Source organism: Pleurodeles waltl, chromosome 8 (assembly GCF_031143425.1).
Source record: "Pleurodeles waltl isolate 20211129_DDA chromosome 8, aPleWal1.hap1.20221129, whole genome shotgun sequence".
Classification (NCBI taxonomy): Eukaryota; Metazoa; Chordata; class Amphibia; order Caudata; family Salamandridae; genus Pleurodeles; species Pleurodeles waltl.
In genome coordinates this window covers 180,998,452-181,021,991 of record NC_090447.1, presented here as the reverse complement: position 1 = coordinate 181,021,991, position 23,540 = coordinate 180,998,452, and the positions used below count along the sequence as shown (strand labels likewise).

The following is a 23,540-nucleotide window of genomic DNA, read 5'->3' as shown; positions in this document are numbered from 1 at the left end:
ACAAAGGCAGCAGACATGGAGTGGATTATTGATCACACCTACAATTACTTATTCATTCATTACCCTCTGAGACGCCAATTTTACTTGCTAAGTAAGATCCATAAACACTCAACAAAGCCTCTGTTCTGACCTGTATTGGCCTGTGGCTTGATTCATGAACCCATAGGCTGGTACTTAGACCACTTTCTCCGACCCATTGTTCAGCAGTGGCAATCATACATTAAAGATACCACAGCTTTTTTTTTAAATACCATTCTTCAACTGCCCACATAAGACATGTCAGAATGATGTCTGTGTACAATCGATGTGAAAGCCTAATACACATTAATTCCTGAGAATTGCTGAGAAAAGACGCAATGGGGGCCAATCAAGTGTTTTTGTTGGAGCTTCTACATTTTTCTTTATTTCACTGTTGCTTCCAGTGGCAAGATAATTTTTTTTCTTCAAAAAATGAAACTCGATGTCCTTTCCCGGAGCACCGTCATACGCTAATATCTTTATGGCCAAATTCGAAAATGAGTTTCAGGATGAACAATGGCAGCAGTATCTCATATTGAATAAATGTTTCATTGATGATATCTTCTTGATAAGGAAAGGCAATCCAGCCATGTTAGAGCACAATATCACATTTCTCAACAAGATGAATGATCACCTCAAATTCACTCTTCAAATTCATAAAAACTAAATTTCCTTTGAGAAAGTGTTAATCAAGGTACCACAAGTAGGCATCAAAACAAATGTTTTTATCAAACCTACAGACAGGAACAATTGTTTGCAACACCAAATCTTTCATCAACCAGCTATAAAAATCACTTGCCTTATGATTATTTCGGTTCAAGATCTTGCGATTATGAGTGAGAAATTCCAGCCGAGGTTCAAACATCATGGTCATCCGCTCACCATACTGCAAGAATCCTTGAACTGAGTGGAACAGTTGAACAGAAATAACTTGTTAACTAAAACACTAAAGAAAGAACTAATGCCATGGTATATGTGTTAATTAACTGTACAAAAGTAGTCAATTGTCAACAAAAGATGGGAGATTTTGCAAAATGAACCAGACTTTCAAGGTTTATTCACTGATAAACCCATATTTGCATACAGTAGATACAGAAATATCAAATACATTTTGTCTACCAAAAAACTACTTAAGCAGGAACATCACAAAGGAGTGTAACGGTGTTTAAACTGCATTTATTGTAATAATGTCATCAGAGGAAGCACCATAGCACGTACTACTAAAGGCAGCCACATTCATTTGAAACATTTGGCGAATTGTAATACCAAGAATGTAATATACCCATTAAAATGTCCATGTGGAAAATTTTATGTAGGGAAGACAGAACGAAAAATTAAAATCCGCATCACAGAACACAAAAGTAATATTCAGAACAAAACAAAAACTTCAAGTGTGGCAATGCATCGGTTACAAGCAGGCCACGATGTGGCTCAACTACGTTTTCAGGCTCTAGAAGTCATAACACCCAGGCCAGACATGGACACTCAGAAAAGACTCTCTCAAATGGAATTTATTTGGATCTAGAAATTGGACACTGTATCCTTCTGGGATGAATTACAAATTAGAATGTGTACTTAGTCTGTGAATTGTTTTTGTGATGTTTTAGGATCTGTTCATGATGTGTCAGTTTTGTCATTTTTATTTAGTAGATGGCTCATTGTATATTACTACAGTATAAAGATTTACCAACACATTACACACACACTTTTTTGCACTCTTGTTTTCACCTCGCCATTTAATTGATGTTTTGTAGGTTAGTATATTTGGTATTTTGGATAAAGCACTTTTTTAGCAACTCTCATCGACGTTTATTTGTTTTCGGGACTGTTGGGCGTACTCGCCTTCTTTCATATGTTTAGCTGGAGTATGCGGTATTACACCATTTCAAGCACCTTTAAATTTCCACATTTGAAGCACTTGCGTTGAGACATCTTATGCTGTTGGTTTACAACATTAAATGGGGGGGAGCATGTCTGTAGCTCGTCTGTTATGGCGGTAATGGCGGGCGCGGTTGGCGTTCTTTGATCAAGACAGTCGTGTTTAACAGTACTGGTAAGTGGGGCACACGTTTTCATTATCCTAACTGAGAAGCATGTTTCATATCAGAAGCATGTCGTTATCATTGGGCACTGGTTTTCGAACAGAGTTCATTTGGAGAATACTTTGTGAGCGAACGCGCCAGCACTATGCTGGGTAATTGCCGTTTGGTTAATGCAGGGCATTATTTGATAGCACTCACATTTAGTAGGCTTTTAGGTATAATTGATAATCGCACAGGATTGTTTTCCGAAGGGTTTTCAACTGCAAGATACTGGTCTTTTGTTCAGCGTGGTTACTCCTTGATAGTAGCACAAACATTTTCTTTGATTTGATAAGTTTGTCCACATTTCTGGAGTTTTCTTGGTTTTTATGAGCACTAATACACTGAGCAGGTTGATGTGGACACACCTTTACACTTTAATTTTTAAAACAGAGAGCCTGCCTTCGGTACTGATAGATTGTTTTGTTTTAATTTCTCAGCGACCCCGAAGAACGATCATTCGATCCAAAATGCATTGTGTAACATGCACTGATAGAATTAGACATATCAAATGTGTTTGATGGGTATTCAAGCACCAATACTGGAATATACATACCGGTTTTTACTGCAAACAAAAACATAAGATTGGTGTAAATAAACAGGAAAGAGACTTGAATATCATTGTTTAAATAGTAGTATTGTTGTTTCAGATTTCTTTAAGCAGAACCGATAGGTTCGGATGTAAAGTGCGACCAGGGCAGGCAGGTGGGGATCCACTACCATACTGCAGATTAAGGGACGAGAAGAAAAGAACATACAATATTGATTTAAAATTATATGTCTGACAATACCTCTCCTGCTGCTGGAGGCCAGTAAACATAGTTAAGGATTTAGACCTTTAATCTCACATTAATATTATAAAAACTTCCTACTGTCTGATTATCCACTGTTTCTGAAAATAGGCTTTCAGATATCTAGAGGCACAAATTACTTAAGAGAAAGAATAGTTTCTGAAACATAATTTAGATCTAGTCCAATCAGATAAAACATGGGGCCTCTCCTTGTACTTGATAGACGTGTTGGATCTCTACAAAATGTTCACACCCTCCTGGGTACTTCTGACTTCTGAGCATTACTGAATAGTCCATATAAAATCGTTGTATCTGTATTTTTGTGAAATTTAAACATTTGTTCACTCCAATCTAGAGGTCAAATTGTACACAGATTTCTTCATGGGCACAATCTCTCTAAGCTTCTTCATAAGGATTTACTGAGCCAGTGTTGTGGAATTCCTATTCGCAAGTCCATACATATAGGTGGAAACAAGTCCGAACTGTGAATTACTGCATATATTAAAGCACCAGTAAACTCTTAGTCTTTGTTCATTCTTCAATTGAATGCATGCGCTGGAAAGAGAGAGAGAAATAAATAAAAAGAGAGAAAGATGTGGTGCTTTACTGCTTGCACCAATGTTGAAACAAAGTCAAACTCAGAATTACTGCATATATTGAAGCACCATTAAAATCTTTGTCTTCATTCATTCATTCTTCCATTAAATGCATGCACTGAATAGAGAGAGAAAGAAAGACAGAACAAATTGTGGTTCTTTACTGTTTGCACCAGTCAATGATTCTGTAAATATAACTGTGCTTTGATTTAAAAGACTGGTAATCCCAAGAGCCCAGTCGGTCATCCATTAATATTTGATGGAATGGCTCAGATTTTATTGGCTTCTTCCTTATAGAACCTACTAATCCATTCTTCCGCACATGATTATATGCAGTTTTTTTTAACTGTGACAATAGACCTGGAGCCAATGTGAAGCATTAAAAGTTGTTCTTAACCACTTATCGTATTGATTTTACAAGCATACTTTCTAAATTATCTTTTTCTGTATTTAACAGTTTGAACAAGCAAAAGATCCATTGATTGTAATCAACCTTAAAGATCAGTGTTCATTTTCTACTGTGTTGAAAAATGCCTACAGCAGTCATGATGTCCTACTCTTGGCAGAAACTACCAAGGATCAGCTGAAAGAAGCAATCTCCAAGCTAAAACTCTCTGAACTTTTGTTAGCAGTTAAACAAGTGATGCTGTATCTTAAAACTACAGTGGACGATTTCAGTAAGGTAGGTACATTTTAATTTTCCTATTGTCAACAGAAGAAAATCGTTAGTTGTTTCAATGTTATAAATAATGACAAGCTGCATTTTACTTGTTAGTTGCATTGGAAAAAGTGGTATTGTGTTTTGTGCAGGTAAAATCAACTAAAAGTGGACTGGAGAAGGTTTTCAAGTGCAAGACCAAAGGTGCCTGATGCTTTGGGTTATTTGATACCTACTCTATCCGCCCACATTTAAAGCTGAGTATTTGGTTGGGATCCATGCGGCTGAAAAGCAATATGCCGTGGCCTCAGCTACAGCAGGGTGGGGCTCAGAATGATTGAACACAGCAACAAAAGAAGGGCCCAGGTGGAGGGAGGGTATGCTACAAGCCCTATCAAATGCGTCTTAAATTGCAAATACCTCCTTGAGGAGGTTTCAGCTCTACCGCAGTTGGGGTGAACAGAGTATGAGGAAATGGTGAGAGAGAAGCCCATCAAGAGAAGTAGGACCCGTCTTGCCTAAACAATATCAGTATGGAAGGCGTCGCCATTAGGTAGTTATAGGTAGGACCTAGTTTCTATGTAAAGAGCTTTTTTTTGCCCATAACTTGATGAATCTTCCAGAAATTTTCAAAACTTATACTTTTGCTAAGTTCAGCTTCTGTCTTGAAAGATTTGGGATGATCTGTCAAACGGGGGCAGAGGAAAAGAGGGGGTCCCAAAAAGCACGTTCTCCGTTCATTTTTCCATAGGACTTTCAGACAGGCCTACAGACCGAACCACTGAACGGAATTACACCAAATTTGGCACACAGCGAGATTCTGTTCCTCAGATCACACTTTTTGTGTTGGTGCAAATCCATTCAGTGGTTTCACAGAATTTTAAGGTTTAAAAAAAATATAAATATATTGGGACGCGGATCCTCTGCGGATCCAACTGTCCCAGTGCTGATATCTGATTGGCTCAGAACACTTCGGTAAGGAAGTGTTGACAGCCATCGTGGGACACAGCTTCAGTCCAGTCCCAGAAAAAAAGAGTAGAGTTACCCTGACCCCTTAGCCCTGGTGCTAATCCACAGATTTTTCAGATTTTTTTTTTTTAAATGAGGTCTCCTGTGCTTTTCTTTTATTTGCCCCCGGGCTGGCCAGGTTCCCGGGGCATCATAGAGGAGTGGGGCACATGGGGCCTTCCTCCTTGGACTTTAACAAGCCCCGAGGAGCACCTCCTTCCTGGGGCAAAACTCAAAATAAAAGCCCTGGGGACCACCACCCCCGGCAAAAATGTTTTTAGTTAGGGGGGGAGGCCTGATGGCCTCCCCAACAGCCCGGGGACCCCCACCTCCCCGAAGCTATCAATTTAATTAAAGTTATTGTAGGCTCACATTTTAAACGTACAAAACCATAGAAATTCACCTGTTATAGTCAGTTATCTGAAGCAACTATAACATGTGCCCTAAGGTAACTATAACTTGCACAGTCTTTTTGACAAATTTGACTGCAAATACTACAATGATATTATCAAAGATGTCATGAGTCCTATAATTTGTGGGGTAAGTAGCAGTGCATGGCAATGGTGTACCTGTGGCACCCCAGAGCTAAGGAGGGGTTGGGGTGTGGGTACCGTGGCCCCTTATCCATTTCTTTTTTCTTTGGAAATTGGCTGAGGCGGAGTCCCAAGATAGCTGATAACGGGTCCTGGTTCAAGTGATGGCAACCAATCAGAGCTCTGCATTTCCCTGTACAAGCTTGTCATTATTTGTGAAGTGGTTGCAGCCAGAAATATACAAATTTATTTTCTCTTTAATTTCTCAAAAACTACTGAACAGATTCCCACCAAATAAGCGAAAGTGTAATCTGCATACCGAAAGCTAGCTTTTTGCAAATTTTGTGTAATTCCCTCCAGTGGTTTGGGCTGAAGTCGTTTTCCAAGCTCCTATGGGAATTAACATGGTAAACACAACTATTTTTTACCCTCTATTTTTCTCGACCCCCATTTGACGGATCACTCTGAAACATTTCGTGCACATCAAGAATCACCAGCACACTTTTTTTCAGCAATTTCATGAAGATTTGTCAAACAGTGCCAAAGATATAAGCAAGTCAGAAAATGCCGGTTCTAACTATAGCTACCTACTGCCGACCACCAGTACGTCAAATAAATAAACAAGTATATACATATATTTTCCAAAAGCGTCTCTGGCAAAAGACTGTTCACGGGCTCTTAATGTGCAATGCAGATGTTTATTTATGCAAAACAACCAGCCCCTGCTATGTGTTTCGACACTAAGCCCAAGCTTTGAGAGGACGTGAATTGTCTTTTGTCTGAGACGCTTTTGGAAGTGTACCGCCAGTTAGCCGCACTGGACAGCTTGCGCCATTCCCGGAGTGACAGCATGGAGATTTAGGTTCAGATTTTACAAGCACAAAACCATCGAAATTCAGCAGTTCTAGAGTTCTAGAGATCTAAGGTAACTATAACAAAGATTTTTCGAGTTGATCACTCCTGGTACTTTGAGGGATGTCATCTAGGAAGACCAGGTTCACGCCCTGTGGATCCTGTCATCTGGCGACGTCCATGACGGATCCGCACCTCATGTGCCTTTGGAGCACAGCCACAACTCAGTCGTGCTCTGAGTGTGAGCCATAAAGAAGGCGGCTTTGAGGGATTGGTCCCTGAAGCTGATAGTGGTCCTGGTCAAAAGTAAGGTCTCAGGTGTGGTTGCGGAGTCCACCATCATCGTCATCCCACTCCAGCTCCTTAGGACAATTGGGTAAGTTGAGACACAAAAGGAAGTCGAAGAAAGTGGAATGTTCTTCGACTTCACCTCGTCCGTTAGCCAATGACACGAGGGCGAAGGATCGTTGTTGTTCTAGGCGTCCCTCGGCAGAGCCTCTGTCAGGGCTGACTGTGCTTCCCGAGTTTCTGGGAGCCAGAGTGACCCCTGCCCAACTCAGTTCTATGAGGCCTGTGACTTATTTTTGTGCAGTCCGATACTGTTGGCATGCCTTTGGGCTGACTGGGGTCGGAAGGAGCCTCTCCGAGTTCTGAGCTGACGGCTTCAGCCTCTGCTCCGAGGAGCACCCATGGATTGATGTTTGGATTCGGGATGGCATCAGTCGTACCACCTTGACCTTCCCAGATGTCGGCCCCAACACTGATGCTCCAGACACCGCTCGTGTCCCCCTGGCAGCACAGTCCCCATCCTCATTGCTGACTCCAACATGGAGCCAGATGGGTGCGTATGACGCCGACTCAGGCACTGACAGAAGTCGTGCTTCCTATGTCGGATCCTGAGTTTTTCTCCTATGAGCTAGGTTATGGTGAGGAATGGAAGGGTTCGCTTGACCCTCTGGAATACTAGCTTCAAGATCCCATTGACTGACGTACGGACTCGGGTGAAGTCAGTGGACTGGATACCTCCCCAGATACTGCCATGCTTTCTCCCCCTAGTGTGGCTATGGAGGCGAGAGCTTCCTATTCTTTGGTGGTTGCCCTTTGGGCCATTACTCCCACACGCTGTTGGATACTCTTTCTCAAGTGCTGGGCCAGGTCCCAGAGGAGGCCTGGGCTTTACTTTCCCAAGAAGTTACTGATGGGAGAGACACAGAAAAGTTCACAATCTGATGTGGACTGAACACAACCAACTCACTGGGCAGAGAGGTTTAATCAACAGTGGCCCTTAGGCCCCACGCCTGGTTGAGGATGTCTGGCTTTTCGGGGGATGTCCAAGCCAATCTTTTGGAAATGCCCTTTGATGGCACCGTCTCTTCGGTGAAAAAGCAGACTCTGCACTCAAGCACTTCAAGGATTATTGTGCGACAGCCAGGTCCTTGTGCCTCGCGGCTGCTTCTCGTCCCCCTCAATCTGCTTTTTCTTCTTTCGTGGCTCTGGAAGGGTCACCCCAATGTATCTGTTCCGTACAGCCACGGTGCTGCGCATGCTGCTCAACCTCTGCAAAGCCGGGGACGTGGGATCCAACAACCTCCGCTAAACCCCCTTACTTTGCGGTTCACTGTAGGCCAGGAGGAAGAGGACTTTTGTATGGAAACACTCCACAAGTTGGAGCAGATGGTGCAGTTCTTGACCATGTTTAAGGACATGCTTAAATCTGCCCCCAGGAATTTCAAAGAGCCAGTCAAGCCAAGGGTAGTGACACCAAGAGGTGAGAAGTACAGACTCTCAGTTAGTGACCATATCTACATCAAGGGCCAAGTCCCCGACTCCTTGGTGGTCCACTCCACTCCACTTCCAAAAGGACCTCTGCCCAAGCAATAGGCGATATCACAGCGCTTGATGAGGATAGCTAGATAATTGACGCAGCAGTCAAAAGGTTGATTGCCCTTCACTCACTGGCACATACCTAGTACAACGAGTCCAGTGAGATCAAATGCAGGAGCTTGTATATCACCTACCTGAGGACTTAAGGAAAAGAGGGCCCAAAATAGTGTTCTAGGGCAAGACCGTCTCAAACACCAGCATCCGCTGAGTGGTCGGTGCCATGGACAAGGCCTCTAAGAGGTATCAACAACAGAGTCGTCCTCGGGTGGCAGACTTAGCTCCTCATCTCTGTGTTCAAGCCTGACTTCCAGCAGCATCTCGTCAACCTCTTGATTGATAGGGAACATCTTAAGGTTCCCTTGGTTGACGAGATGCTTGGAAAAATCAAAATGCCAATGATGTTTGCAAAGTTCATGGGCTTCCTGCAAACTCTGTCTGCCAGAGGGTCTTTCGAAAGCAACAGCCCATAGGAGGACCCAAGTCCACTTCCTCCAACCAGTGGCATTCTTACTAAAACAGTAGCAAAGTTCATCAGCAGGCTTGCAAGTGTTACACCAGGGCAGGGGTAGAGGTGGCTCTGGGAAAGAGACCACTACCCCCAAGCATTGACTTGCTCAGTCTCTAACCCCTCACCCCGTAACCCTGATCACACATCATTTGTTGAGAGAATACAAGATTTCTGCTCTCGCTGGGACAAACAACATGAGACCAGTGGTTTTTAGTGGTGGTTCGCCTCAACTACTCCCTAGAACTACTCAGAACCACTCCCAACATCCTACCCTTCACACAAGTCCTCAGCAGAGTCCATCTCCACCAATGATCTTTTAGAAGGAGGCAATAGAGAGAGTGTGTCCACACCACTAAGGAAAAAGCATCTAATTTTTTTTTTCCTGCTGTCTCAAAAGGGTGAGGGAAGCTACCTAAAGCATGTCCTAATTTTCAGGTCTCTAAACAGATGCATCCTGTCAGTGTTTCCATGATAATCCTCCAGGATGCCGTCCCTTTTCTACAAAAAGGCAATTACATAATGGTGCTTCAAGGACACCTCCTTTCACATAGTCATCCAACATGCTCACCTACTTAGTGACTACCTTTGCTTTGTGGTAAGTGGAGATCACAGTACATTACAAGTACTTCTTTTCGAGTAACCACAGCTTCAAAGGTGTTCACAAAGCGCCTAGCAGTGATGGCCACACATCTCTGATGGGGACATGTAGGAAGCTGGCTCTGTATATCCTATAACAAATTAAGGTATAGTGTGCACAGAGTCCAGGGATTCCCCAGAGGATTTACAGAGGCTAAAGTAGATAACACTAATACTCTCTTTTGTGGTAGTGTGATCGAGCAGTTAGGCTTATCAGTGTGTAGTGCTAAGCATTTGTTGTACACACACAGTCAATGACTAACTCCACTCCAATGTTTTATGTATAAAAAAATATACTTTACTTTATTTCTAGAACCAAACGATCTTTGTTGCAGGTAAGTATCACTTTCAAGTATCGGATGCAGTTTGTTTGAAATTCACAGATAAAACGGTTTTCAGGTAAGTGATACTTTCCAATATCAAAAGAAGATAGTGCAATTTTCGTTGAAGGCAATTCAGTCTCGGGGGGGGAATATATACACAGTTTACAGGTAATTACTAGACTCACTGTCCCAGCCTTCGGGGGTTAAGGTGTCCATAGGGCAAAGCTTGGGAAGATACTAAGTGAGCACCATTAGCAACATAGGTCCAGTCGGGTGCAGAGGTCAAAGTCGGTGTTTGGCGCCCCATGGAATCCTGTGGAGACTGGGGGCACTCAGAATTAAATTGGTTTGCAGGTTGCAAGGGTAGTAAGGCCAATGCCACTGATGGTCAGGAAAAAGACAGTGACCCTCTACCCAACCTCTTCTCCCACAATACAGTGGATGGTTCATTAGAGGGAGTGGTTCTTGCTTACTGCCTCTCTGACCAGCAAAAGGATGATTGCAAAAATCTCCTGGGTCAGTTCTCTCAGCTATTCTCCTTAACCCCTGGTCAAACCACATGGTGTGAACACGTCATTGATAAAGGTGACAGCCTGCCTGTCAAAAGTAAATTATACAGGCAACCTGATCACGTCAGGGAATGCATCAAGGTAGAAGTGCAGAAGATGCTTGACCTAGGAGTTAACGAGCCTTCTGACAGCCCTTGGGCTAGTTCTAGTACCAAAAACCTAATTCAAAATGACAAAAGAGAGATGACAGGTAACATGTTATCTGTGTAGATTACAGAGGCCTCAATACAGTAACAAAAACTGATGCTCATCCAATCCCTAGGCCAGATGAGCTGATAGATACTCTGGCTGCTGCCAGGTATCTTAGCTCCTTTGATTTAACTGCTGGATACTGGCAGATCAAATTATCAGAGGATTCCAAACCTAAAACTGCGTTCTCCACGCCTAGTGGGCACTATCACTTTACAGTGATGGCCTTTGGACTGAAGAATGCCACTGCCAAATTTCAAAGGTTGTTGAACAAAGTTCTCCAAGGCCTGGAAAGCTTCAATGCAGCTTATTTAGATGACATAGCTGTCTTTAGCTTCATCCAGGGGGAATCACCTGGTCCACCTTGGAAATGTATTATGGGCTCTGCAAAGGGCAGGCCTCACTATCAAGGCATCGAAGTGCCAGATAGGGCAGGGAAAAGTGGTTTATGTGGGCCACTGGTAGGCCCCTACAACTCAGACCCAAGTCATTGCCTTCCTAGGCCTGACTGGGTACTGTGGGAGGTGATTTAAGAATTATGGCTCCATTGTAGCCCCCTTAAATGACCTCACATCCAAAAGGATGCCCAAGAAAGTTTTATGGAACGCTAGGTGCCACAAAGCTTGTGATGACCTGAAACAGGCCATGTGTTATGCTCCCATATCAAGAAACCCTGATTACTCCAAGTAGTTCATTGTACAAACAGATGCTTCCGTGGTAGTGATAGAACTCTCTCAACTAAATGATGAGGCCAGGACCAACATGTAGCTCTCATTAGCAGAAGACAGACCCCCCCCAGGGAAAAGCGTTGGTCAGCCATTGAGAGGGAGGCCTTTGCTGTGGTCTGGGCCTTGAAGAAGCTGAGGCCATACTTGCTTGGTACTCACTTCCTTGTTCAGACAGACCACAAGCCCCTGCTATGGTTTAAGCAAATGAAAGGTGAGAATCCCAAATTGTTGAGGTGATCCATTTCCCTACAGGGAATGGACTATACAGTGGAACATAGACCTGGGTGTAACCACTCCAGTGCAGATGGGCTCTCCAGTTATTTCCACTTGGCTCAACTGGGCAAGGTTAGTCTTATTGTCCTTCATTTGGCGGGGTACGGGTTGTGTAGGAAAGTACCCTCTTTTTGGCATGGTTACTCCCACTTTTTGCCTGCTATCGGTGTGCTTAGACTGTTTTCACTGGGTTCCTGCTAACCAGGATCCCAGTTCTTGTGCTCTCTCCCCCTAATTTTGGTTGCCTAGGGCCTTTGTGCACTCCACAATTGTCATACTGATGTCCCCTTATAAGTTCCTAGTATATGGTACTTAGTAATCGGGGCATTGGGACACCAGGGGTCCCCCATGGGCTGCAGCATATAATGTTCCACCAATGGGAACCCATGCAAAATGTGTCTACAGGTCTGCCATAGCAGCCTGCGTGAAAAGGTGTATGCAACCTTTTACTACAGGTCGCTGCACATGGTCACTGTAAGTCACCCCTATGGCAGGCCCTCCTAGCCCAGAGGGCAGGGCGCAGGTTTCCGGTGTGTGTGGAAGTTACGGCTCTTTTGGCCAAAGGAGCCATAGAGAGTGTCGCTGTGCCAGAAGTAGGTCATGGTCCCGCTACTTTCTGGTGCCCAGGAAGGGCAAGGGCCTCCACCCTATCCTAGACCTACAGTTCCCTCAATCTTTTTTCCCATAAAATGGGAACTTCAAAACGCTCACTGTGGCTCAGGACTTATCTGCCCTGGACCCTGGAGACTGGGTGGTAGTGTTGGACTTGCAGGACACCTTTCACATTCCCGTCCTGCCTGCCCACAGACGTTACTTAAGTTTCATGGTAGGTCACAAGCCCTTTCAGTTTACTGTGCTCTTCTTTGACCATACCAGCCTCCCCTCTGGTGTTCATGAAAGTGATGGCAGTGGTCGCAGCTCATCTGTGCCAGCAAGTGATTTCAGCCTTCGATTACCTGGGAGACTGGCTGTTGAAGGCGGGCTCGCCCCAGGCTGTCTTCTCTCACCTCCAGACTACGGTGAACCTCCTGCATTTGCTGGGGTTCACTATAAATGTGCCGAAGACACACCTGACTCCCTGTCAGACGCTTCCTTTTATCTAAACTGTTCTGGACACAATGCAGTTTCGGGCCTATCCTCCCGAAAGGCGAGTCCAGGATATTCAGGCTATGAATCCGATCTTTCAACCTCTGTCCTGTATTTCAGTGAGAAGGACTCTGAGGCTCCTGGGCCTCATGGCCTATTGGTCACACATGCCAGATGGCCTATGCGGGCTCTGCAGTGGGGCCTGAAGTTCCAGTGGGCACAAAATCAGGGGAATCTCTCCGACATGGTCCAGTACTCTGAGGCAACTGCGTAAGATCTGCAGTGCTGGCTTTCAAATTGGGTCAAAGGCAGATTCCTCTTCCTTCCCAAACAAGACTTGACAATAGTGACAGATGCATCACCCTTGGTCCGGTCCTCAACTCGGCCCTGAGAAACATGTCCATCATCCACATTCTCGAGATGAGGCCTTGTTCCTTGCCTAATTCCTTGTGTGCACTTCGCACACCATACCAGTGCTTTTGCTGTCTCTTCCTCCCTAGAACAACAACTTTCTTGCTAACTTGTACTCCAGAGCAAGTGCCGTAGCAGTCCGGGACCACATAGAAGACACAGCCTGACGCCTTGCGGCGGCATACCATAAGACAAAGGCCAGGACAGCAGGAGCAAGGTAGGTAAGAAATAGCCAGAGAAAAATAAAAATACGCTGCTCTTACCTTAGCCCCAGCGCATTATCTTGGCATAATCGTCAGGACAGGGGGCTTATTGGAGGAGCATATACCTGCGACAGCGCCTCAGCCTGCCACTGTGTTCATCAAGCGTGCCTCGTATTTACCATGATGTTGAAACTACATCATATCTCATTATTTAAAAAACATGTATGTGGTGATCTGATTGCATACACATTGATGTAAGTTCTTTCATAGTCATAACTTAAGACCCATAGATTGTCAGACATCCACTGAATGTACAGTCCTGTATGACCGTCTCCCAATATTAACTTGCAGCCTGACAGCAACTGTAGATCTAATTTGCCAAGATGCTCTTCAGAGCATAATATGGCTCTTTATGTAGAGAGCTTGCCATCTGCCCGCCACCTCTTGTCTCATTGTGCTTTAGTACAAGCCATTTGGCATTTGCCTAGCTCTTGACTGCTTCTATTTCATATTTTTAATTTAACATATTTCACACTGTTAGCCGCTCTTGTACCTAGTGTGTCCTGCCATATTTACTTTGTACTTTTTAAGTTGCTCAGTAGCCACTTGTGGTAGAAGATTTGCCATCTTTCACAAAGGAGGAAATACTTGTTATGTACTGTGTATGAATTTAATATTCAAATTGTTTTCTTATGCATGCCATTGAAGCTTGTTTTTCATTTTAATGAACTTTTAACTATCAATTATGACACATGTTTTCTATTATGCTTTTAACAGCTCAGCCGCGGTCCTGGTTCTGTCCTAGTCACCCTTTTCATGGACCTGCTTTATTCACTAATCTGTAGGCTGGATCAGGAGAACATTTCTAACCAACGGATGCCTGTTGAATCTCTGACAGCAACTGACCTATTTCTGGACACAGAGTCTTTCACCACAGAGGAACCTACAAAGGATGAGGTAAAATAAATGATAATTTTTGTTTTTTACTTTCCACAAATGTTCGGGAGTTCTGTGCTGCATTATTGTGTGGCCCATCTGTTGTCTTGTGCATCTAACAAGGGTGATCTGATTTGTGTTTCCTCAGCATGTGAGTTAATGTTGTTGGGAGGCTAACAATACACCCAACCCAGCCCTTTGTATCAGGAAGGTTCTTCTTTGCTGTACTAGGTAGAGTGCTTATCTTCCTACAACCTAGTATGTCTTGAGTACTTGTCTATTCAGTGACTGGGCCAGAACTTCAGTACTTTCAAAGATTTCACTTCTGATTGAGTTTCACACTAGGGAGCTCTGTGAAGAATCCAAGTGTCTTTGACTATTTAGATGTACCAACAGGCCTGGCTCTGGCAAAGCTCATTTGTAAAAATGTTCTTGTAGGTTTTTCCTTCATTGCAGGACTTTAGATCGAAAGAAAACTACTGCCGAAAGCCAACAGTTTTGTGATATGAATCACTCCTAACGTTGTCTCCTTCAGAAGGTTCTGAACAGTATTCTGTGATTAATGGATTCTGAAAAAGTGTCTTCATTGCTGTCCCATGGCAAGAAATCACTATCCCTTAGGATTCCATAAAGTCTACTTAGAGGGTCTGCAACTTCTTAGGAAATTAATAATATTAACAAATTAATAAAGTGTATATAAATAAAGAAGAAAAATGTCAAATTAAACATTTTAAACGTTCTGTAAATGAGAAGGTAATTGGAATTGGAGGCTAAAAATTAAGGTAGTAGCCTCCCATTGATTGATGGGAGAAGTGCAAGTGCATCCAACAGAGCATAGTAAGGGTAATGAGTGGCCGCAATTGAATTTAGCAAGGCCTAATCTTCCCATGTGAATTAAATAAAATATTTTATCATTTGGCTATTTGTTCGATGAATGTTTATTTTTGCACTTTATTTGTGTATTGCTGTTGAAATCATAAAAAAATTTCTAGGATGGGGTCCCCAGCTTCTAGTAATGACTCAGTGTGGATCACCGATTCCAATAATCATTTAGTGGGAGTGCCCATGTTCTAGTAAAGATAAAGTGAGGGTCACAGAAGTCGAACTACTGCTATTTGCCAACATCTAGCCTGTTCATGCTTAGTCTGCACGTTTTAAACATCAGAAGACCCTGCTTATTTTTTTACATAAGGAAGTACTTTTGATGATTGTTAGGTTCTTTAGCACACAAGCGCCACCTAGTAGAGATATGACCTACCCATTTCTGATTGGAATAAATAAACACTTGCCCTTGGATTGGTCTTCTTCAGCCAAACATCTAGTTGGTGCAGAATATTCCACATGGTTAACTTGAAGTAGCCCTTAGTCGTGGCTCTTCAAAACTGGCCACCTTTAGTGAAACTCACTAGTTGTAGGTTTATAACTTAAAGGAATCTGGCAACTAACTCCATGTAGAAGTGAATTTCCTAAAGTTCTTAAGCATTTATTGGAGAAACAAAGATATGAAAGATGTGTGTATAGTTTTCTCATTTATATACAAAGGCTACAGACGGTCCCTACTGTAAAGGAAAATAAAAAGGGGGGGTACCTTCGCAGAGGACTGCCCTACAGAGCAGTGTCCACAACTGGCTAGATTTATCCTAAGTAAGATGGCATCCCCAAAGTGGCCATATTTTTCCTATTTTTTTGTCATTTCTAGCCCTTGCCTTATACAGAAAGAAACGTGATGTTCTTGTATGAAACCACTCACTTCATTTGAGAGGTGATACTGATACGTAAAATAAAAATAAACCAAAGTGTCTCTAGTCTTCCTGACAAGAAGCTAGATCATTGAAAAACTGTTTTTAAGATAGCCATTTAACGTGTTTATATGCTTATAGGTTACAAAAGAGGTTTATATAAGAGATGATGTGGATAGAAGTCATTTCCTTGAACAAAACACTTGTACTGGAATTAACTTGGAAGATGGGTATAAACTGTGAACAGATGGGGGTATACTCCTAGAGTACTGAGGGTAGGGATCTCTCTATGTAAAATTACTTGCAGGTGATTGGCAAAAAGCAAAATACCCTGCTTGAATGGAATAAGATACCCTAGCTCATCCCAATGCGTGATATATGGTTAACGGAGTGCCCCAAGGGTCAACTCCAATAATGGTTAGTGTAGGAAAGTATCCTCTTTTTGGCATATTACCTCCAATTTCTGCCTGATGTCAGTGTGTTTGACTGTGTCACTGGAGTCCTGATAACCAGGACCCCAGTGCTTATGCGCTCTCTCATCTCAAATTTGTCACTACATATTGGTAACCCAGTATTTCATCCCAAATTGGGATACTGGTGCCGTCTTATAAGTCCCTAGTATATGGTACTTAGGTACCCAGGGCATTGAGGTTCCATGGGAACCCTATGGGCTGCAGCATTACCTTTGCCACCCATAGGGAGCTCATGCAAAGGCTTCTGCAGGACTGCCCTTGCAGCCTGCGTGAAATGGTGCATGCACCCTTTCACAGCCAATTTCACTACACAAGGTCACTTATAAATCACTTATTTGTCAGGCCTTCCCACCCTGAAGGCTGGATGCAAAGTACCTGTGTGTGAGGGCACCCCTGCACTAGCAGAGGTGCCCCCACATCGTCCAGGACCATTTTCCCAGACTGCGCGAGTGCGGGGGACGCCATTTTACACGTGCAGTGGACATAGGTCAATACCTAAGACCCAGCCTCACAATGGTAACTCCGAATATGGCCATGTAAGGTGTCTAACAATTAGGAATTGTACCCCAATACTGATTCTGGTATTGGTTTCACAATTCCATGCACTCTGGGGGCCCCACAGTGGACCCCCAGTACTGCCATACCAGGAGTCTGAGGTTTTCCAGACAGCCCCAGCTGCTGCCACCTCATAGACAGGTTTCTGCCCTCCTGTTGCTTGAGCAGCTCAAGCCCAGGAAGGCAGAACAAAAGGATTCACTTTGGGAGAGGGGTGCTACACCCTCTCCCTTTGGAATTAGGTGTTACAGACATGGGACGGGTAGCCTCCCAGACCCTCTGGAAATCCTTTGAAGGGCACAGATGGTGCCCTCCTTGCATAATCCAGTCTACACCGGTTCAGGGACCCCCAGTCCCTGCTCTGGCGTGAAACTGGACAAAGGAAAGGGGAGTGACCACTCCCATGTCCATCACCACCCCCAGGGTGGTGCCCAGAGCTCCTCCAAAGTGTCCCTGGGTTTTGCCATCTTTGATTCCAAGGTGGTGGGGCACTCTGGTAGCATCTGAGTGGCCAGTGCCAGCAGGTGACATCAGAGTCCTCCCCTGATAGGTGCTTACCTATATAGCTGACCAGTCCCCCCTTAATGGCGAGTTAGGCTCTCCCCTCTGGGTGTTTCTTCAGATTCGGATTGCAAGACTCTAGCAGGAATCTTCTGCATCCTTTACTCTAACTTTGGTGGAGGTAAGGGCTTGCCTTCCCACGCAAGACAGTACCCCCTTGCACCATATGACTTGCAGTTGCCAAGGCTTGTGTGCGACCTTCCCCAAAGTTCTTCATGCACAGCACACCTTAAGCCCCCAGCACTCCATCCTTCGACGCACAGCTTCCTGAGTGGTTCTCCGGGGCATGGGATCCCTTTGTGTCGTGCTGCGTGGGCCTCCATTTGCACTTTCTTTGTCCCCAGGCTGTGGGACTCCTGTGCGCGCTGCCTGGTCTTCTGAGGGCTCTCTGAGTTGCTGAGAGCCACCTCTGCCTCCCCCTCCTGGGCAGAAGCCACCAAGTCCCTCCTGGTCCCACGCGGCGCCATTTTGGCTATCCGCGAGCTTTGCTTGTGCCAAGGCTTGTTGGTGGAATCCAGCAAAGCAAACCAGACTGCAATCATCCGTCCAGCGTGGGACAACTTCTGCACCAACAAGGAGCCCACATCTGTCTTCGTGGGTGCATAACTGCTTTGGTCTCCTCACTGGTGGTTCTTCTTTTGCACCTTCATCCGGGTTAGCAGGAGCTCGTGTTCTCCCTGGACTCTTCAGTGCTTCTTGGACTTGGTTCTCTTCTTCCAAAGGTCGTTGGGTCCAGGAATCCATCGTTGGTGTCTTGCAGTCTCTTCTGATTCTTGCATAATCTTCTATCACAACTTCTTGTGTGTTCTAGGAAACTTACTGTGATTTACTCATGTATTCCTGGGCTCTGGGGTGGGTGCTATTACTTACCTTTGGGGTTTTCTTACACTTCCAGCGCCCCTTGTTTGTGTTCCCCCAGGCACATTGCAACCTATTGTGATTTTCACTATTTGCACTGTTTTCTAGCTATTACTTACCTGTTTTTAGACACTAGTGTATATATTGTGTATATAACTTGCCTCCTAAGAGAGTCTAGTCTGTGGTATTGCAAGAGCTTTACATGTCTCCTAGATACGTCTTGGCTGCTCAGCTACAGCTGTCCCTAGACAACCTGGCTTCTAGACTCTGACTACATTTCACTAATAAAGGATAACTGGACCTGGTATAAGGTGTAAGTACCTCTGGTACCCACTACAAACCAGGCCAGCCTCCTACAGTTAGGGATTGTTCTTAAGAGGATTTGCGTTGAAGGTGGCAGGCGGGTGAGGTGCACACCTGTCATTGCTGCTCTGCTTTCCTTGCATAGTGCCGTAGTATGAAGAAAGGCTGAAGACGTAGCTGTTGTGGTTTATCACCTGCTACTTAACTTTAATTGTATAGTTTATTTAAAAGGGACTCATGTTGGTGTGTGGGCAACTGCAAAGTTCCCTTCTCTGAAGTCTTGGACTAGCCATTTAGGTCCCTCAGATCCAACTGGAATGTGGTAAAGTATTATTAAGAAACTCGGATAGCAGAACTCCGTAGATTGATGATGAAACTCAGTTGGTTCTTGCGAAGAGCAGAAATGATCATGCTTAAAAGTGGAGAAAAAGTAAAAAATGAAGAAGAAAAAAATAAAATGGGATTTAATAGAGGATAAAGATATGAGAAAATATTAGGTGTTATGTTGTCCTTCCTTCCTAACTACATAATTATTACTGTATTTATACCTTCATTATTCATTATGCCAAGCAGTAGGCTTCACAACCGGTTTACAGCGCATTGTAACATAAAGTTTATTGTGCAGCCAGTGGTAGCAGAACTAACTGCTTTAGAATGGCACACCCAGGACAGCAACCACGAAGCAACCCTTTCATCCCAGCCTCTGAATACAGTATTTCCAGAGTGCAATTAGTACATCTTGTGGCTGCTATTGAGATACACACTGAATAAGGCTGTAATAGATAGCCATTCCTTTCTAATACTTGAGTATTAACACCCAACCATTATCGCTTATAAAATTCAAACCACACATTTTTATTAACCTAGTGACACTAAAAAGTGAACTTTTAATTGTGATAACTAAATAGTGTTCCATTTGTTTTAAAATGTTTTACTTTACCTCTAGTTCTGTCCAAGCTCATTCATCCTTACACATGAGCAACAGATAAATGCATTTTATAATCGAGTGAGAAAGAGATGGAAACCCGCCCAGGGGCAAGTAAGAGGTATTACTAGCCCATTTTGTCAGAGTACAGCAAAAGCTCTTAAGCTTGTGTTTTTATATGATACTGGGAGTCTAAAATGATCAAATCATTTTTGTGGACTGAAAAACAACTGACTTTTTTATTTTATTTTTAACAAATTGAGGATGTTCACGGCATAACATACATCAAGTTGCCTTTATGTTCTTGATAAAACAGAACAGTGAATCATTGCTTAGAGAAATGCAAGAAAGGCAAGGGTGGTGACTCCATCTAGATACACATAGAGCTTACAAGAGCAAACACATTTTTAGGACTATCCTGAAAGCCAGGAGGTACTACACTTGCCCAAACTCTGTTTGCAAGCATTTCCAGCTTTGAAAACGAAAGAGTTTCCTGTGAATTGAGCACACTTAACATGGGGGAGACGATAAGTAGCCCCCTAGAACAAATAGTTGTGGATGTCCTGTAGAGGGAAAAATTATCACCTAAACAAGGAAGATCCTTGTGAACTAGACACAGACACTTGAATATTTTTAAGTGAATCTGGAGATAGTGCAGACATGTACAGATGCTCAGCATGGAATTGAGTGTCTTCAGCCTCAAAACAATGTGAACCGCAAAGTTCTGCACTTTGGCCAGGGCGTTTGCAAGGAAACCAAGATAAGAGACTAGCATAGTTGTCTATTTACACCAGAATACATGATGCCACCACCCTAGTGGTGTGTTCTTTAGCATTAAAAGGGAGGCTTTCCTCATTAACACATCACGTAAAAACAGAATGTCGCCACACCAGTTGTCTGAGCATTAAAGAATACAATCACTCTGTTTTATTAGTCAGGAAATTGGGGCTTATCCACTTCTGTATTGCTAAGCGACACTTGCATGTGCAAGGCTAAAGAGGGGGCTTATTGCACTAGCCGTCAAGCAGCTGAGAGTCATCAGTGTAAGAGAGAGCAAAATAGTCAACAGATCATTTAAATATGGTAAGAAGCCACTCGTCAGTGTATGAGGGACCAAGTGGATCATGGGAAACACCACACCCAGTGGCCAGACTCGTAGATGAAAGTGTGTTGAGGGAAGGGGTTTGTGAACAATATGTTAGATTTGTAGAAGAGAGTCAACCATCTCAGAGCAGTTGTAGAAATACCATCATCAACTAAACAGCCAGATACAGTTATGTGGTTTATTGTGTGAAATATAACAGAGAAATCTACTAAAGTCAATGTTAGGCATCACCTCCCTCTGCAGTAGCTTTTAATGCACTGACTACAAACTCCGGTGCTGATTCAATACCTTTGCTAGGATAAAAGCCATCTTCCCAGGGTTCCAGAATTATGGCCTCTTCCATGTAGATAAAAAACCATTCAGCTACTATTTTGTTTGGAGATTTCCACAGAGCCAGAAAGATAGTAATTGGACAATTGTTGTTTGTCACTTATGTTAAGATTAGATTTCTTGAGAAGAGGGACTACCATACCAGTTTACCTTAACACTAAGAAGTCATTGAAAAGATCTGTAACACGGAGCATAATTGTTGGAACTAAAGCCTTGAAGCGAGTCACTGGACAGAGTAGTCGGGTAACCCTGACCTGAATCTAAGGATCTGCAGAAGAACTTTAGCCTCCATGACTAGCGAAAAGGAGATGGAACAATGTTTTGAAATGGAGTGATTTAATGTATAAAAGTGTGTTTAGAAGTATTTGCTGGCCTTTAATACAGCAGTAAATGGCAATGATTTTTTGAGTCAAATGGTTTCCTGGCTCCTCAGAATGCCTGTGTTGAAACAATAGGACTGCTTTAGCGTGCACTGGAAATAAAGACCTGAGAGTGCCAAATAGTTGTGAAGATGAGTTTCCTGCCCTTCTTAATTTTGGTGATAATGTTGAATTAGACTTTTCTGTCACACATGCCAAGCTGACAGAGAAACAGTTTTATCTTTTTCTGCTGCCTCAGTGAACCATAGTTCTGCATCATAGAGCCTTCATTAATAGTCATAGCCATTAGAACAATTCCCTGCTGTGTGTCCAAAACACTTTTCATTCAGCAGATCAGAATGTGACCGAGTGAAGAGTACAGCATAACAGGTGCAGAGATTCACCCTCAAAGAGTCGGTTTTTACAACATTTTCCACGTTTAGAATGTTCAACAAATCTAATCAATAAGCCTTATCTCAAAAAGCATATCTGCACCTTTAGCATAACCTGCTCACTAACATGCCCAAATAAAGAAGAAAAGACCATCCTGAAATTGCTTACATTATAGGAGTTAAACAGGTGCCTTGCTCCCTCACCATTCCATGGACTTCCATGACCCATGAGTTAGTTCCTGTTTTTTTCTAGCACATGAGAATGGGATCCTGGAATACTTTGGGTGTTTTTAAGACCTACTACTTAGAATTGTTCTCTGAGAATTCATTTCTTTTTTGATCTCGTAGCAGTTGTGGGAGTTATTTGGACAATTCCTGGGATATTTCTTGTGTACAATATGCCTTCACTGTTTGTAGAGGGACCATTCTTTGGAAGAAAGCAGGCTGTTAGTGGTACATACCAAGTATGTGTGGTCTGTTTACCTTTGTCGCACCCTGAAAAGGGATAGGAGTTTTGTTAGAAGAAAATATGTCCAAAAAGACACATCAGGACTGTGAAGGAGTCAGACTAATTTAGAGTATCGCAAGGTTAAAGAGAAGCTAAAGTCCACCAAGGCCTCCAGGGACATTCTGTTGCCACTGGTTGAGGGTCTGTTTTTCCTAAAGACTTCTACAATCTAGAGGGCCCGGCGAAGAGACTCAGAAGTGAAGAAATGGAAGAGCATGACCACTGCTATTCACGCTGATTCAATCACAAATTATGTTGAGCATCGGTACCGACTTGTTCCCCATCGAAAACAGGCTCACTTAACATCGAAACATCACCAACTACGCGATTCAGGCAAGTCGAAATGCTCTTATATCATGTCTCCATCTCATATGCTGATGTAGCCTCATTATTCAATTGTTGTTGGATGTTGCAGACACCAACATCGCAGCCGTTGATATCAACCTTCTAACCAGAGGAAGCTTTTACCTTCAAGAGGATTTTCACTTTCCCCCCAGTCTCTGTCGTTACCACTTCTGCAATATAACATCCCACGGGAGGATCGTATTGAGACCCACTACAGCCTCTACTATTACTCTGTAGTGTAGCTTCTAGGCAAATATCTGTTTTGCTTATAACAAAACAGCCATCAAGACCTATGAGACCCACCATCTCCTCAAGTGCCTCCTGCTCAAGTGAAGAATATTAACTCACACATACACCAAGGAAGCATAGAGTTACCAGATCTCCCTTCCCCTCCAGTATCTCCTTGCTTATGGATGATGGAGTTTAGGTGCCTTCCTACACACGTCTTTGGCGGAATCGCCTTAAAGTGTCTTCCTGGTGGATGGCACTTTCCAGGATGTCTTGGTAAGAAGTGCTCCGAAGCTGATCATCCCTATCAAAAATCAAAGACGTTAATCTCAGTAATAATGAAGTCCTCACAGCCCAGACCTCTTCCATTGTAACTAGACTTGAAAGAAGTATCGGAGGACAAATTCCTCAATCCTTTTATAGCAAAAACACCACTCCCCACTTTCTGTGAATAATATTACCTCTACAGCTTTCTAAAAGCAGGCATCAATTTGGATTCTGTGATCATTTCAGATGCAAGGGGAAGATATGTTTTGGTGTTGAGATGATTGGCACCTTCTAAAATGGATAGTTTAA

At 43.4% G+C, this 23,540-nt stretch overlaps 1 protein-coding gene across 1 annotated transcript in view; it reads left to right on the top strand.

The window, feature by feature from the left end:
- Window positions 1–23,540, top strand: part of URB1 (URB1 ribosome biogenesis homolog) — a 683,114-nt gene that overhangs the window by 302,122 nt on the left and 357,452 nt on the right. The window contains exons 20-21 of the mRNA XM_069204026.1: window positions 3,944–4,168; window positions 14,125–14,304. Coding sequence (XP_069060127.1) covers window positions 3,944–4,168; window positions 14,125–14,304 — 405 coding nt within the window. The remainder of the gene's footprint in view (window positions 1–3,943; window positions 4,169–14,124; window positions 14,305–23,540) is intronic.